Source organism: Siniperca chuatsi, linkage group LG8, assembly GCF_020085105.1.
Source record: "Siniperca chuatsi isolate FFG_IHB_CAS linkage group LG8, ASM2008510v1, whole genome shotgun sequence".
Classification (NCBI taxonomy): Eukaryota; Metazoa; Chordata; class Actinopteri; order Centrarchiformes; family Sinipercidae; genus Siniperca; species Siniperca chuatsi.
In genome coordinates, this window is record NC_058049.1 from 13,919,790 (window position 1) to 13,933,240 (window position 13,451).

At 39.1% G+C, this 13,451-nt stretch overlaps 1 protein-coding gene across 5 annotated transcripts in view; it reads right to left on the reverse strand.

The window, feature by feature from the left end:
* mid2 (midline 2) overlaps positions 1–13,451 on the reverse strand; it is a 140,971-nt gene that overhangs the window by 37,285 nt on the left and 90,235 nt on the right. For 4 of the 5 annotated variants that reach the window (XM_044205238.1, XM_044205239.1, XM_044205235.1 and 1 more), the window contains 2 exons: positions 11,683–11,748; positions 9,606–9,701 (listed from right to left, as the gene is read on the reverse strand). In XM_044205238.1, coding sequence (XP_044061173.1) covers positions 9,606–9,701; positions 11,683–11,748 — 162 coding nt within the window. The remainder of the gene's footprint in view (positions 1–9,605; positions 9,702–11,682; positions 11,749–13,451) is intronic. The other variant, XM_044205236.1, reaches the window with a different exon arrangement.

Sequence of the window (13,451 nt, forward strand, 5' to 3'; positions counted from 1 at the left end):
GTCTGCAAACGCAAACGTTTAGAAACCACATCACCAATCACAAACACACAAAAACTTCACTGGGTGTTATGATTGGCTTTGTCTGCTCCAAGAGTTGTACTTTATCAGTATTTTCCATACACAAACTGTTTGTACATTATTCTGTAAGAATGTAAAAAGTTCTCATGTACCATCTAAGATAGTTCTCACATAGAGTTGTACTGTGAGTGCAACTCCTCCACAGTGATGACAGGAGTCACCACTGTTTTGTTTGCCAATTAAGACCATCAGAGAAATTCCAAATTTACTCCAGAATATAGTCAGAAAGAAAACACCCCAGCGCGATGACTGTGGGAAGCTTTCATTCAAACTGGCAGCGTCAGAACAATCCAGAAAAGCCACACTGGAGAGGAGGAATTCCACTAACACATCAAATAGAGGCTCACCTTCAAGTATGGCCTTTAGGGCTTTAACTGCTTCACTAGATGCTAAAGTGTTTGTTGTCACAAAAGCACTGGTGAGTGTTTTCTGCAGTGCACTGACTGTCGCCAGAGTTGGAAAGCTGAGCTGGCAACCCTCATACTGTACAGTAATACACCAAATAATGCATTGTGAGGAAAGACCCATTCGCTGCCATGACCTGGTAATATTGTTTAGTGTTTATTGTTTGCAAAGATTACAGTAAAATCAAAGATCACACCAGCATTGTGACAATACATTCTAGAGGAATTCTTTAAGTACACAGACACACACCTGTATGTTCATTTGTGAGAATGAAGAAAGAGTGAACTAGTCAAAATGAAGTGAAAAAAGTTTTCTGTAAACTTACGAATAAGATAGCTGATTTCAGTTTTATTGCCACTCTTCAGTAGTTACAGTATCTCCTTGATTGTCACTGCTTTGGGTATTTGAATAGTTTTACCACCTGTGGATTTTGTCTCTATACTTTTTTAGCAATAGAAAGAAGGTCATTTATTATCTTTAAAAGATTACAGTCAAGTGTATTCTCATACTCATACAGTATGAAACTATACAGAGAGATCATCTCCTTTTGATGAGTTCGAGATCCCTAAACTTTACAGGGTTGTGACTTTCTGTCATGCTGCAAACCATCAAATTACTTACCCCAACAACCAAGTTCCACTCATCACTCCACAAAGCTCATTACAACACGCCGATCCACTTAAGCCTCATTATTCACATTGACACACACACACACACACACACACACACACACACACACACACACACACACACACACACACAATTAATTCTGCAAAGAGCCATCTTATGACTGCAGGTTAGCAATTAAGCAGGATAAATGCAGCCGCCCAGGATCACTGTGAATTACAACTTCTACTTGGCAGCTTAGAGGTACGGAAACAATCTTCATCTTCATCATCCTCTTTTACATCACTCAAAACCACCTCCTCCTCCTCCTTGTCTGCCAGCTCCTGACATTATTATCCACTCCCTGCTACACAAACACTGTCACCTACTGTGCATCTCCCTATTCATCAGGCTCTTCTGCAGGTGCACTGGAATCACTTACCATCTCCACATTAAAGTATAGGTCTATTGTTGGAATATGTGAAGAACAATCACAGCAAGATTGAAAACACTTTTAGCATCAAAGACTTTCCAGCTGTTCCTGCTGTCAAAAAGGTTGTGAAAATCAGTGAAAACATTGTCTGAGATGGACAGAAGGAAAAAAAAGCTACAAACATGCTAATTTAAGATGTCAGAAAGTTTAATAAAAGGCATCTTATTTCGAAATTCCTCAAGAGTAACAGTTGATAATATTTATGATTACAATATTTCGCAAACTAATTGGGATTATCATTTCATATTGGGAAAATTGTACACAAATTGAGCCAACAAGATCTGTCATCATTCTATAATATGTATTATTCATTCATCCTGTTGCTACATACCTATTCTCACTCAGCTGCACATTGATCTTGAGGAAATGCAGCTGACATTTAAGTGCACCACATCACATCACAGCCACATGTTGGCATCAGCAGTCATAATTACACTCTATTAGGCAAGAAGATGAAACGCAGACATAATTAGCAACTGAATAGTATTAAAGCCTATCTAGACCATTATGATCAAAATGTAGACCACAGAGTGCGAACTGACAGCAGAATTATTAAAACATTACAAACCTAAATCAGGAAGAATAACTTCACCACATCTTCCACCTCTGGTTCTCTTATAGGAGCGTTACATTGAGCAGATATGCTCCCATACATCATTAGGTTGAGTTCAGCTCCCAAATTATGTCAAGATTAAATCTATTCACCCATATTTTTATACTGTGGAAATGAGTACTGTATTACTTACAAGTCAAAATGAAATAAAATGAGTTATGCAGCTGCATTTTTTTTCTGGCTTCAAATCACTGACAGTCACCATTCACCAACAACTCAGTACTGTTTCAGCAAATAATGAAGTGACTGATGTGTGTGGCTAAGCAGTCATTCAGATGTTGTCAATCACACCGAGGCGAGCTCAAGTCAAAATGAGGAAGCCCTGATATTGTAATCTCTCACTATGTTGTGATTTTGAGAAAATATGTTGACTCCAGATAAATTAACTGAATTGTGTGTGTGAGTTTTAATGATGTTGCAATGCTCATTCAGCCTTGATAATGCTGTGTGCATTTGTCACAAGAACTGTCACAGCTGCGACACCATAATAACATCACAAACGCTGGCAAATGCTGATAAATGACCCGCCCACCTCGACATAACAAATCCCAATTTATTTTCTTTAACTGTGAATCTTTACAAACTCGTATTGCGTTAACGAGCATTGTTCAAACCCACACAACTTTAAAAGGTTAATGGTTGCCTAAAGTTCTACGTAAGCGCAAGAAAAACACAATGTGAAAGCCTGACAATGTCTATGAGCCAGTCAGACTAGTTCACACAAGATGCGACATCCATTTAGTTAAAAGTATGATGATGTTTCTGAGTTTCAACAAAATCAGACCCCTGTTGTGTGAGGTATCACGTCTTTAAAAGTGCCCCCAAATTTTGTGACATGTCAACATTTTGCATTTGTACAAATCAGACCAGTCATTTATAACCAAAGTTAGTCAAAATTATTTTGGTGCACTTTATGCCTCTTTATTAGATAGTTGAAAGTAGAGACCCGCAACAACTGGGACTGGGAGATAATTCAAAAAAAGTGTGTCATGATGACATGATCATTTAGTATTTTAAAAAAATACTGTTACACTGATAATGTGAAAACACATTATTACACATTTGAATGCACTGAACAGTATTTATTTAGATGTGATTTTGCATACATTTTCCACATTGCAGTATATCAATTTTGCAAACATATTTCCCTGCTCTACAGCACACCCACCAACGTCAGCATGTGGACATCTGGGGCTCCAATTGCAGACAATAAGCACAGACAGCTGAACAATGTATGGCTCCCAAAATTACCTACTCTTGCCAAAGTGGCTCCCATTCAAACTTAGTGAAGACTGGTCCAGGTTCAGAACAGCTGTTAACCTCTTGCCAACACTAAACCCCTTACATCTTGAATCAATTCTGTGCTCATTCCACTCCCATCAGCCTCTCCTGCCTCCTATCCCGCTTTTTTTCCCTCTTCTTTCTTTTATACCTCTGTCTGTTTGACCACAGACCACTTCAACCCCCTCCCCCCTTCCCTCAGACTTGATCTTCTCAAACAGATGCAAGGATTCAGTCTGACAGCATTATCTCTGATGCTGTCCACAGATTCTGGGATATTTACCAGAGATTTATGACACCCGAGTGGCACCTAGCTCTAAAATGGGGAAGAATTGCTTTATGGATGCAATAGAGTAAAAGAAAATGCAACTGTGAGACATCTATCACGGATATTATGTCTATATATTATATATTATGTGAAAAAAGGTGATAATTGGGAATTCTTCACTGGCAATGAATTTGAAGACTGGCTTTTTAGGCCAACAAAGTGTTTGTTTGTTAGTCCTTTTATATGCTAACCAGATTTACTTACAGAAAATTAATCACTGATTAAACATCATGGATAATATCAGTAAGCAGTAAGGGATAATGTACAGCGAGCCAGTCATTATTGCGAAATTAACCCCAACAGGGTGATGCAGGATCCCTGTATATGTATAATCTATATTTTCCCACTTATTACACAGATACTTAGTAAAGAAATCAATAATTTGACACGAAATATTGATGTAAAAATGATTTTAAAATGTTTTTTTTTGCCACAGGACTGCTTTCTGCAGATTGACATGATTGGACTCCAGAGTCTATGATCAGAACTGCGTCCATAGCAACGGTCTGTTATTCATAGCAGCAGCCTGCTCTTCAGAAATAACAGAAAGTAGAATGCCATAATCAGAATAGAGTATTCAACAAAGCCATGTAATACTAGATATGACATTAAACATCAAAAAATGTAAGTTTGCGCTTTTGTGTTTGTAGATAAACCTAGACAGACCTGTTGAAGGGGCAAATTAATTCAGTTTCAGTCTACTTTTAAGAAACACTAGCAGCATGGCTCTAGGGATGGCAATGTCGGTCTGTCATCGGTTGGTCCTCCACCTTGGTCCTGACTGAAATATCTCAACAACTATTAGATGGATTGCAATGAAATTTTGTACAGACATTCATGGTGCCCAGAGGATGAATCTTAATGACTTTGGTAATCCCCTGACTTTTCCTCTAGCTCCACCATTAGGTTTTCACTTATTCTGTAAAAGATCTCAACATCTACTAGGTAAATTGACACAAAATGTTGTACAATCATAGTTTCTAGACAATGTGATCTAAAGACTTTGGTGATCCTCTGACTTTTCATCTAGTGCCATCATCAGGTCCAAACATTTGTCCAAAACTTTGGTTTATGATCAAATACCTGCAAAACTAATGATATTCCTATCAGCCTCAGTTTTACTTTGTATTTATTGCTAATTATCAAACGTCAGTATGCTTAAATACTAAACTAAGATGGTGAAAAGTATACCTGCTAAATTTGAGCATGTTAGCATGCTGATGTTAGCATTTGGCTTAAAGCACCGCTGTGCCTAAGCACAGCCTCAGAGAGCCACTAGCATGGCTGTAGACATATCATCTGTCCTTTTGCTAAATTGTTGTAAATACAAAAGCATGGACTCGACAGGAACATTGACATAAAACGTTTACACAAAAACTGAGAAATGAATAGATTTGCAAATGAAAACAGTGAATGCATGAGGGCAAGAATTTTATTTCATTATATGCCATATCCCACTGCATTAATGCCCTCTTCGGCTGAAAGTGGAACCATGGCTTTAGAAATATGGCAAAGATAAACAACACCAGCGGACTGTTCGATCTCACGGATGCTCCAGTAGAAAGGTAAAGAGAGGCGAGATGAGACCTGATACAAAGGATTAGGCAGCATTACAGCCATCTCCACAGAGCTGATTCATATTCTGTGCACAGTGGGATCAGCTTCAGTGTACATAAACCTAGACAGGTCTTGGCTAATGACTTACAGCTCATTGTTTAATCAGTAGACATACATGTCTGAGTATTAAAACCCACTAGGCTTCTGTCTGATGTGATTCTTTCCTTTTTCCATTGTCGTAATACACACGCTTGTAACCTTAACAGTGAGCTAATTCAGTTTCATCTCAGCTGGCAACATGATTCAAGGGGTTGGAAAGACTGGCTGCTTTGACTGCTTCCTCAAACAATGTTTACTGCACATTAGCTGTGTCTGGATGATGCGTTCCCTGCCGTGAGATACAGTATGTGAGCTAGGCAACCTACGCCTCATTAGGGAGTGCCCTCATTAAAAAGCTGCCTGAGAACACGCCTTATCACATCACAATCTCTGTTTCAGGAGGGTTAGCTGAACCACCACCTGAGTAAGCACAAACATAGAGAGTAAGAGTGAGATAAAGTGGGACAGAGCGAAACAGAAAGACAGAAAATCTGATCAACTGTCAAGTTGCAAGATGAATTCAGAGGAGAGAGTTGTTAAACGCAAAATCAAGAACTTCATAACACTGACAAAGTTCCAAGTCTCATGTGCACAAGTCTTTAAGGAGGTATTATGTAAGTATGAAAGAGGAGGCTCCCTGGGAATTAAATGAAACTCTTCTCAAAACTTGTACAATGACAACAAAAAAAATCTGTGTGCATCCTTTGAGATGTCCATTTGAACAAGAGGGGAAAAACTTAGGCTGCTACAAAATGGTGGTTGGCATGAAATTGGGACATATTATCAAACTTTACAAAACATAGCAGGGTTTTTGCCTTATAAAGTGGTAACATATTTTTGAAAATATAAGCAATGAGGCAACACATGCACATGAATAAAGGCTTGCTGACTGTTGTGAGAGTGGGAAGAAAGAAAAGGAATATTTGCCTACAGTGATGTGCAGGAGGTAGCAAAGGTTTGGCATATTAAAACAACTTAAAACATATTTTGCAATTGAGACAAACAATATGCAGGTAATATGCAACTGACTGTGAGTGTCATCTCAACCTTTAGTTTGGCTCTACATTTAGTTTCAGATGCCATTGTATCAACAGCTATTGAATATCAAAGGGAAATTTTTAGGGAAATGCTCTTTGCCAAACAGACTCACTGAGTGTCTTTTCTCTGCTGTTTAACATCCAGCCAGCTACCTGGCAGTGATGTGTGTTAGCTCAACAACAGTAATTGAAAATGCTCAAGAATCATGTCATTCATTCAATGTTTTCAAGAATGCTGCACATTATTCTGAAAGTCATTAAGCACAGCAACAGATTTAACAATCCTACACCAAATATTGTGATAAGGAGAGAGGCATCTCAAGAAAGAAACATCCTACACATCATCAAGTCAATGCATCTTTTCTGAAGACTGAAGAGAAGATAACTCCCCAAAGAGAACCCGAGGAGAACAGGGCTGCATTGCTGCTATGTGTGCTGACACACTGGAAGCTGATTCACAATGTGTTTGATCATATCTTTGGCACCAATACAATATGATGCGAACACAGAGTAGAGGAATCCAGGTCATGCTCAAAGCCCTTCAGAGATTTTTTACTTTGCACAAACTTCTCTCACTCCACCAAATCTCTCTTTTTTATTCCCTGTCTGTGTTGTATTGCATTATTGCTGAGTGTTTTCTTCCGAACAGTGCCTGTATCTGTTTCGGTCAAAAGATCATTGGTTGTCACGCTAACACTCAAGTCCTCTTTTCCTCTTCTTCTGCTTGCCCTCTCAACCCTCCTCTTTCATCTTCCCCTTTCCTTTTCCTCTTTCCTTTGCTGCCCACCTCCTACTTTCCCAACATTTCTTTCTTTCTGTCTTCATCTTCTTCTCCTCATTTGTACTCATTTCCCCTCTCCTCTTCTCTTGCCAAACATAAAGAGCCACTGCACATTAATGTGAACTCACCTGAAAACATTACACTTATTTACTTAAGAGTCAATGAAGCATGCACCCCCCCATGCTATCACTCCTCATTTCCTTTTGATGAATAAGTGATGAGATTCTGCTGTTGTTGTTTGCGGTGGCACAACATCGGTATGCAGACAGAGAAAGACTAAAGAAGACAGACTTTTTTTTCTCTCCGTGTGCTTTTGACGAACAATTTGTCTGTACTTAATTAATCAAGCTGTGATCATTTAATTGTGATTGGGTGAGCGGCTGCAAGAGTTGTGTTTTATGGACCTCAGAGTGACTCAGAAAAAATGGAGTCAGGCCCAGCTAATAAGAAATGACCTGCGCACAGTGTGATGGCGGCACCAAAGTGCATTTGTCCTCTGTGGCCATTAGTGTCAAATCTCACAGAGAAATGATGATGTTTATTAAGAGTGAGTGCATTAAGACAGAAAGTATGCGCTTGTGTGTGTGTTTGTGCTTATGTTAGTGATGCAGCGCAGACAACACTTGATGGCTAAGCATTAGTACTCTCTGGCTGGATTCACACAGCGCCTCCATTAAATCACAGCATGAGCCCAAATGGAAGAGGTCAACAGTGGCTGAGGTATAATAATCTGCAGACAGGTATGGGTTCATGCTAGGACACCAGAGTGCAAACACTCCTCCAAGGTTGTCAAAATTACTGGCTTGTCAAATAAAGTTTCCACTTTGAAGATATATGCCATTTGACAGATAATCTTATCTGTTTTGACTTGGGAGCATACATTTCTTGTATGGGTGATACCGGTGGGAATAAAACTGTTGAGGGTTGCAACAGTAATTCATCCTAAAAATAATATTCAACCCAGTGAAATGCACGAGGATCAAACCTCACTGTATTACAAGGTACAGTTGTGACAATGACCTTGAAGGGGCACAAAATCCAAACTTATGACACAGTAAAAACATTACATTAAGCTGCTAGCACCTTGAAAGTAGGGAATATTGTACAAGAGCTTTTGGTAGTAGCTTTGCCCACAGTAAAGTGGTCATTCCAATGTTTGAAGTTGTCTGAATTACATAACTGCCCCTTTGAACAGTTTGAGAGTGGATGGTTGCTGAGAGCTACTCCAGCTCATCCTTTGTTCTTGAGTCATGGTTTGAGTCAGATTGTTTGGAGAGCTACTATCGGCAAAGTTCAAGAGGTTACTGGGACCCTGACTGGTATCTGGTGTTTTAATTTTCAAGGCCATGCATTGCATCAGTCACTGGACCGAATGACAGACAACAAGATCATTCTGCACAAATACACCTCAGTGATTGTAAAGAGATGTTTTAGAAAAATAGATTAAAGATAAAAGAAATTTAAGGATACATTTAAGTATTAATGTTCTGTTTCTTTGGTATAGTTTCTTTTGGTTTTTGTCTTCCAAGTAATAATTCTTCAATATAAATTGTCTGAAAACAGTGCTGCAATGCTGACCTTTTATGAACACACGATCTGGAACTGAATTTCACTTTCAATGTTGAGACTAATCAATATTTGATATAGCTAGTGAGTAGAACTGAAAGAATGGATCGCTGATTGTATTGCTTGCACAGGCATAACCATAATCTAGGAGGAGTGAGGAAAGCAGGAAAGAAAGGGATCAAGGTCCAGTTTCTACCACTCTACTTCTTCAATCAGATGTGTTTCCAGAGTGAGAGACAAAGTGTAAGGAGCCTGGAATCAGAGCAGTCGCCAGTAGCAAAGGCAGTAAGCTGTATACAATCAATAACAGAGAGAGAGAGAGAGAGAGAATTCATGCAGGCTAAGGCCTTAACCTAACCATTGAAACCTCTGTTGTGAGTTATTCATAGGCCTGGAACCAAAAAGTGAAACCCTGGCTACTTATGAGATTGTTTTTAAAGCTTGACACATTAATAGTGCTGGATGAGGGACTGCACCGGCTTTAACTAAAATCCATAGCTTTAGTGGTGTGGCAGGGGAGCTAAGTTATGTCAACCAACAACATGGGGCTCTAGTCTCGTGCAAATTTACTAAGAATCTATGCAGCTCCATGGCTGCCGTCCTGTAGCTGACCCTGACCTCTGAATACCATGATGATTGGCAACAAACAAGACAACTTTCCTATGGATAATTTTATAACTTTTATTTACAGTTAAGCATGACATCACTTGAGACTCACCAAAACAACTAAACACACAAAGACATAGAAACATGTTGTGTACCTCAACCTGTTGACAGATCTGGATGAGCTTGGCCATTTGGTTCTCCAGTTCACTGTTCCTCTTCACCAGATTGGTCAGGTTGTTCTCTAGGGTTTGCTGTTGGGAGGGAGGAAGTAGCAGGGACAAAGAGACACACATTAGCATATATAGCTGTCAGAGTGTTCATTGATGGGACAGGTTAGGTAATGGATGCAGTAACACCACAACGTTATTTTGTATTTAAAATTTTAAACGTTCAGCCAGCCAGACACTGGCCAAAACCTGCTTGATTTATTATAGTTTCTTGCAATTGCGTTTTTTTCAAATCATTCTCAATTACATGAATCTGGAAATAGCGGAACAGTTTCTGACATATGTGATGTTACATGATGTCTTTAGTATAACATTTTTGGCGAGGTCTGTGATCAGTGCCCTGCCATCAACCTAATACCCGCTAAGTACTGGTTCATACGTTCATATTCATACATTTTTACAGTTATACTGAAAAGAAGCAGACGGATTGTAAGTGTTAAAGACCTGCACTGTAAGGTTGTACCCTAATCTTCGTGCTATTCTGGTACTGCATTGATAATCAAATTACATTAAAATGAACCGACAGATCACTAATGGTAAGAACTAAAGCCATGTTATTACTTTACACATTTTTGGATCAGATACAACACACAAATGATATACTGTATGTGTGATACTAAATAAATGGTCATTATTAAGATATGCTTTCTGTGACATCAACAGGAAATATTACAACACTGTATGCTGCCTTCTGTTGTTCCATATTGATGCTCTACTCTGTTCATTCTTCCTTTCCCTGAGGGTTGCTTTATAATATATGAAATCCATGCAAAAAAGTTTTACAAATGTATAACTGCTGTTGTTTGGCAACCAATCATTACAAATTGTTCAGTAAATTGGTCCAAATGCTATGAAGGCCTGTGAGACAGAACAGGTTGCTATAGTCCTGGTAAAAATAATACAGGATGGAGACTTTCTATCACATGAAACAACGTGCTAAAAATTGGCTAATATATATTTTTATGACATGAAAGCAAGTCGAAATACAGAATGGCACTTTTTGTACAATGTCACATACTGTATGAATTCAGCGATAATCAAAAAGGAAAGTGAAAGTCTCACTGACTATTTGTTTAAACCAAAGCCCAACACATTTTTTCAAAGGTTTTCTGTGTTGAAAGACTCAAAAATCTGTATGGACTATACCTTCAAATCAGCATTGGAAACAAAATATACTCTTTATTGCTTACAGTAAGAAAACTAATTAAAAATTCAGTCCCATAATGCAATATGGCAGTTTTATTTGCTAACATATTGTCTGTATATGATTTAACTGCCTGACCTTGTCATACTTTACTAGTCATACTTTACTAAAGCAAACAGCCATATTACCCCTGAAAAATTAAACCAATCAACCTCCACTGGCAATTTTAATGATCAAACACTCAATTACTATCCCTTAACTGTGACTGTTTGTCAAATGCAAAACAAAAGACACACACGCACACACACATGCACACACACAAACACACATAAATAGACTCACTCAAACACATATACAGTACAAAAGATGAAAATGGAAACAAGCAAACAGCGAGCCATAAATAGAACTGCCGTTCAAAGGAAGCAAATCAACAATGGCGGCAACGATGATGGGCATCAAAACAACAACAACAACAACCACAGCTGCAAAGACAACAGCAGAACAAAGCAGCAGACAAGCGGCGGGTGTTTGAAGTAGCTCTACTCATGCAAGTGAAAGAGAGGTGGGCTGGACACCTGGTCACGACTCTGACTGTCTGACTGTACCTCTGTCTGTCTCTCCCATCTGTCCGGCAGCCTCCCTGCTTTCCAATACCTCCAGCCTGATTTACTCTGTCTGCCTGTTGTCTGTTTGATTTTGCACCCACTTAATTATTTATCTGCCTGCTTATCTCCCTCCCTGCATCCCTTCCTTATCCATCCAGGTGTCTACCTGTGTGCCTGTCTGCCTCTCCAAGCAGCAGGGATAGGGGAGGAGGGGGAGGAGGGGTGGGGGTTGGTAAAAGGCAGCCAGGGAACTCACCGCAGCGCTTGTCTTTGAAGCCTCCATTACCGCATCTGACACTCTGCCCGGGCTCACCTGATAAGCCTACAAACACACACACATACACCCACATAAGTGCACACATAAACACACACACAGGCAAGCCTGATTGCACAACGTCTGCCACCTAAGCGCACAGTAACTGAAGAGGAGAACTCCTTCCTGATAAAGTTGCCACAAACACTCTTCTTATAGTCTTGAATGCAGATGAGACAGTGTGGCTCACAGTGTCTGTTAATATTTGTTTCCCTGAAACTGCTGCTGGAGTTACATCACTGGAACAAGTGTTTGGTTGTTGTGTCGCAGCCCCGTGTGAGTGTGTTTTTGTATGAGGGAGTTTGAAGTGGAACATCAGTGTGAGGGGACAGATGGGTCATTAATTAACAAACTGGAGACGAAGATGATTAATACGTCAGAACACAGCTGTCTCCCATGGGAATTCAGTGAAACAAACTCCTCTGTCCTCTACATACATGCGTGTGTGTGTGTTTTTACCCGTCTTTATGTGTGTAACTCAGCAGGTGTATCCGCATACATACAGTTATGACACATTTGAGCATGCATGTTGTCAGAAACAAGCGTATGTCTCTGTGTATGCAGATGACATCTGCTAATACTTGTATTTGTAGGTGAAAAATCCACTGAACCTTTGTGTGTGTACAAGTGTGTATCTCCTCTATAAGTGAGCACACAAAGTGTGTGTGTGTGTGTAGACAGGGTTCTGCTTGACTTGTGTTGGTACTCCTGTGGCTTCAGCCCAGCAGCAGGGCGAGTGGCAAAGAGAGAGGGGGAAGCAGAGGAGCAGTCAACAACAAACTCATTAAAACACACAACAGACATCAAAGACGGCTACAGCCATTCAGAAATAGAGGGAGGAGAGAAAAACATGGATAAGGGGAGGAATGGAGGAAGACAAGAATGCGATGGGTGGGAAAAGGTGTCAGCAAGTGCTGGGTGGATGGTGACATGCGGGAGGTGGCAAAATTAAATGTCAACCCAAACCAGGATAACAATTTTATAATATGATATGATGGCATATTCCGTTTAAATCATTATCAGAGCCGCTATTGCAAATGTTTGGGACTTGAAAAGACATCAATATTGGGTCGCACCAGCTATTCGTAAATCCAGCACTAAGTTTGTGTGTAAAGTCCCTCCTTAGTTGTAACTACCGTGATTTACTGAAGTGATGGTTACACCATTAAAACTTAATGTCTTAACTAGTAAGACTAGTAGTATAGCTAGTAATGTGTAAATCGGTTGCTAGGAAATATCTGCAGTGCCATCCAATCAAAAGCAATCAAACTATGTAAACAGGAAGTCACTGTAGCATCATGAGCTGTAACATAACTTCCAAAAATAAAGTTTTTATGGGGCCAAACTAAATATTTAGCTAAACTGCCAATCCTTTGTAAATGTGTATATATATATACATATATATACATATATATATATATATATACATATATATATACATATATATACATATATATATACATATATATACATATATACATATATATATACATATATATATACATATATATACATATATATATACATATATATATATATATATATATATATATATATACATATATATACATATACATATATATATATACATATATATATATTCGGAGCACTCGGGGCAGTGACCCCCAAACTGGAGGAGTGGCTACAGCAGATCCCTGGAAGAACACCAGACATCTCGGTCCAGAAGAGTGCAGTACTAGGAACAGCAAAGA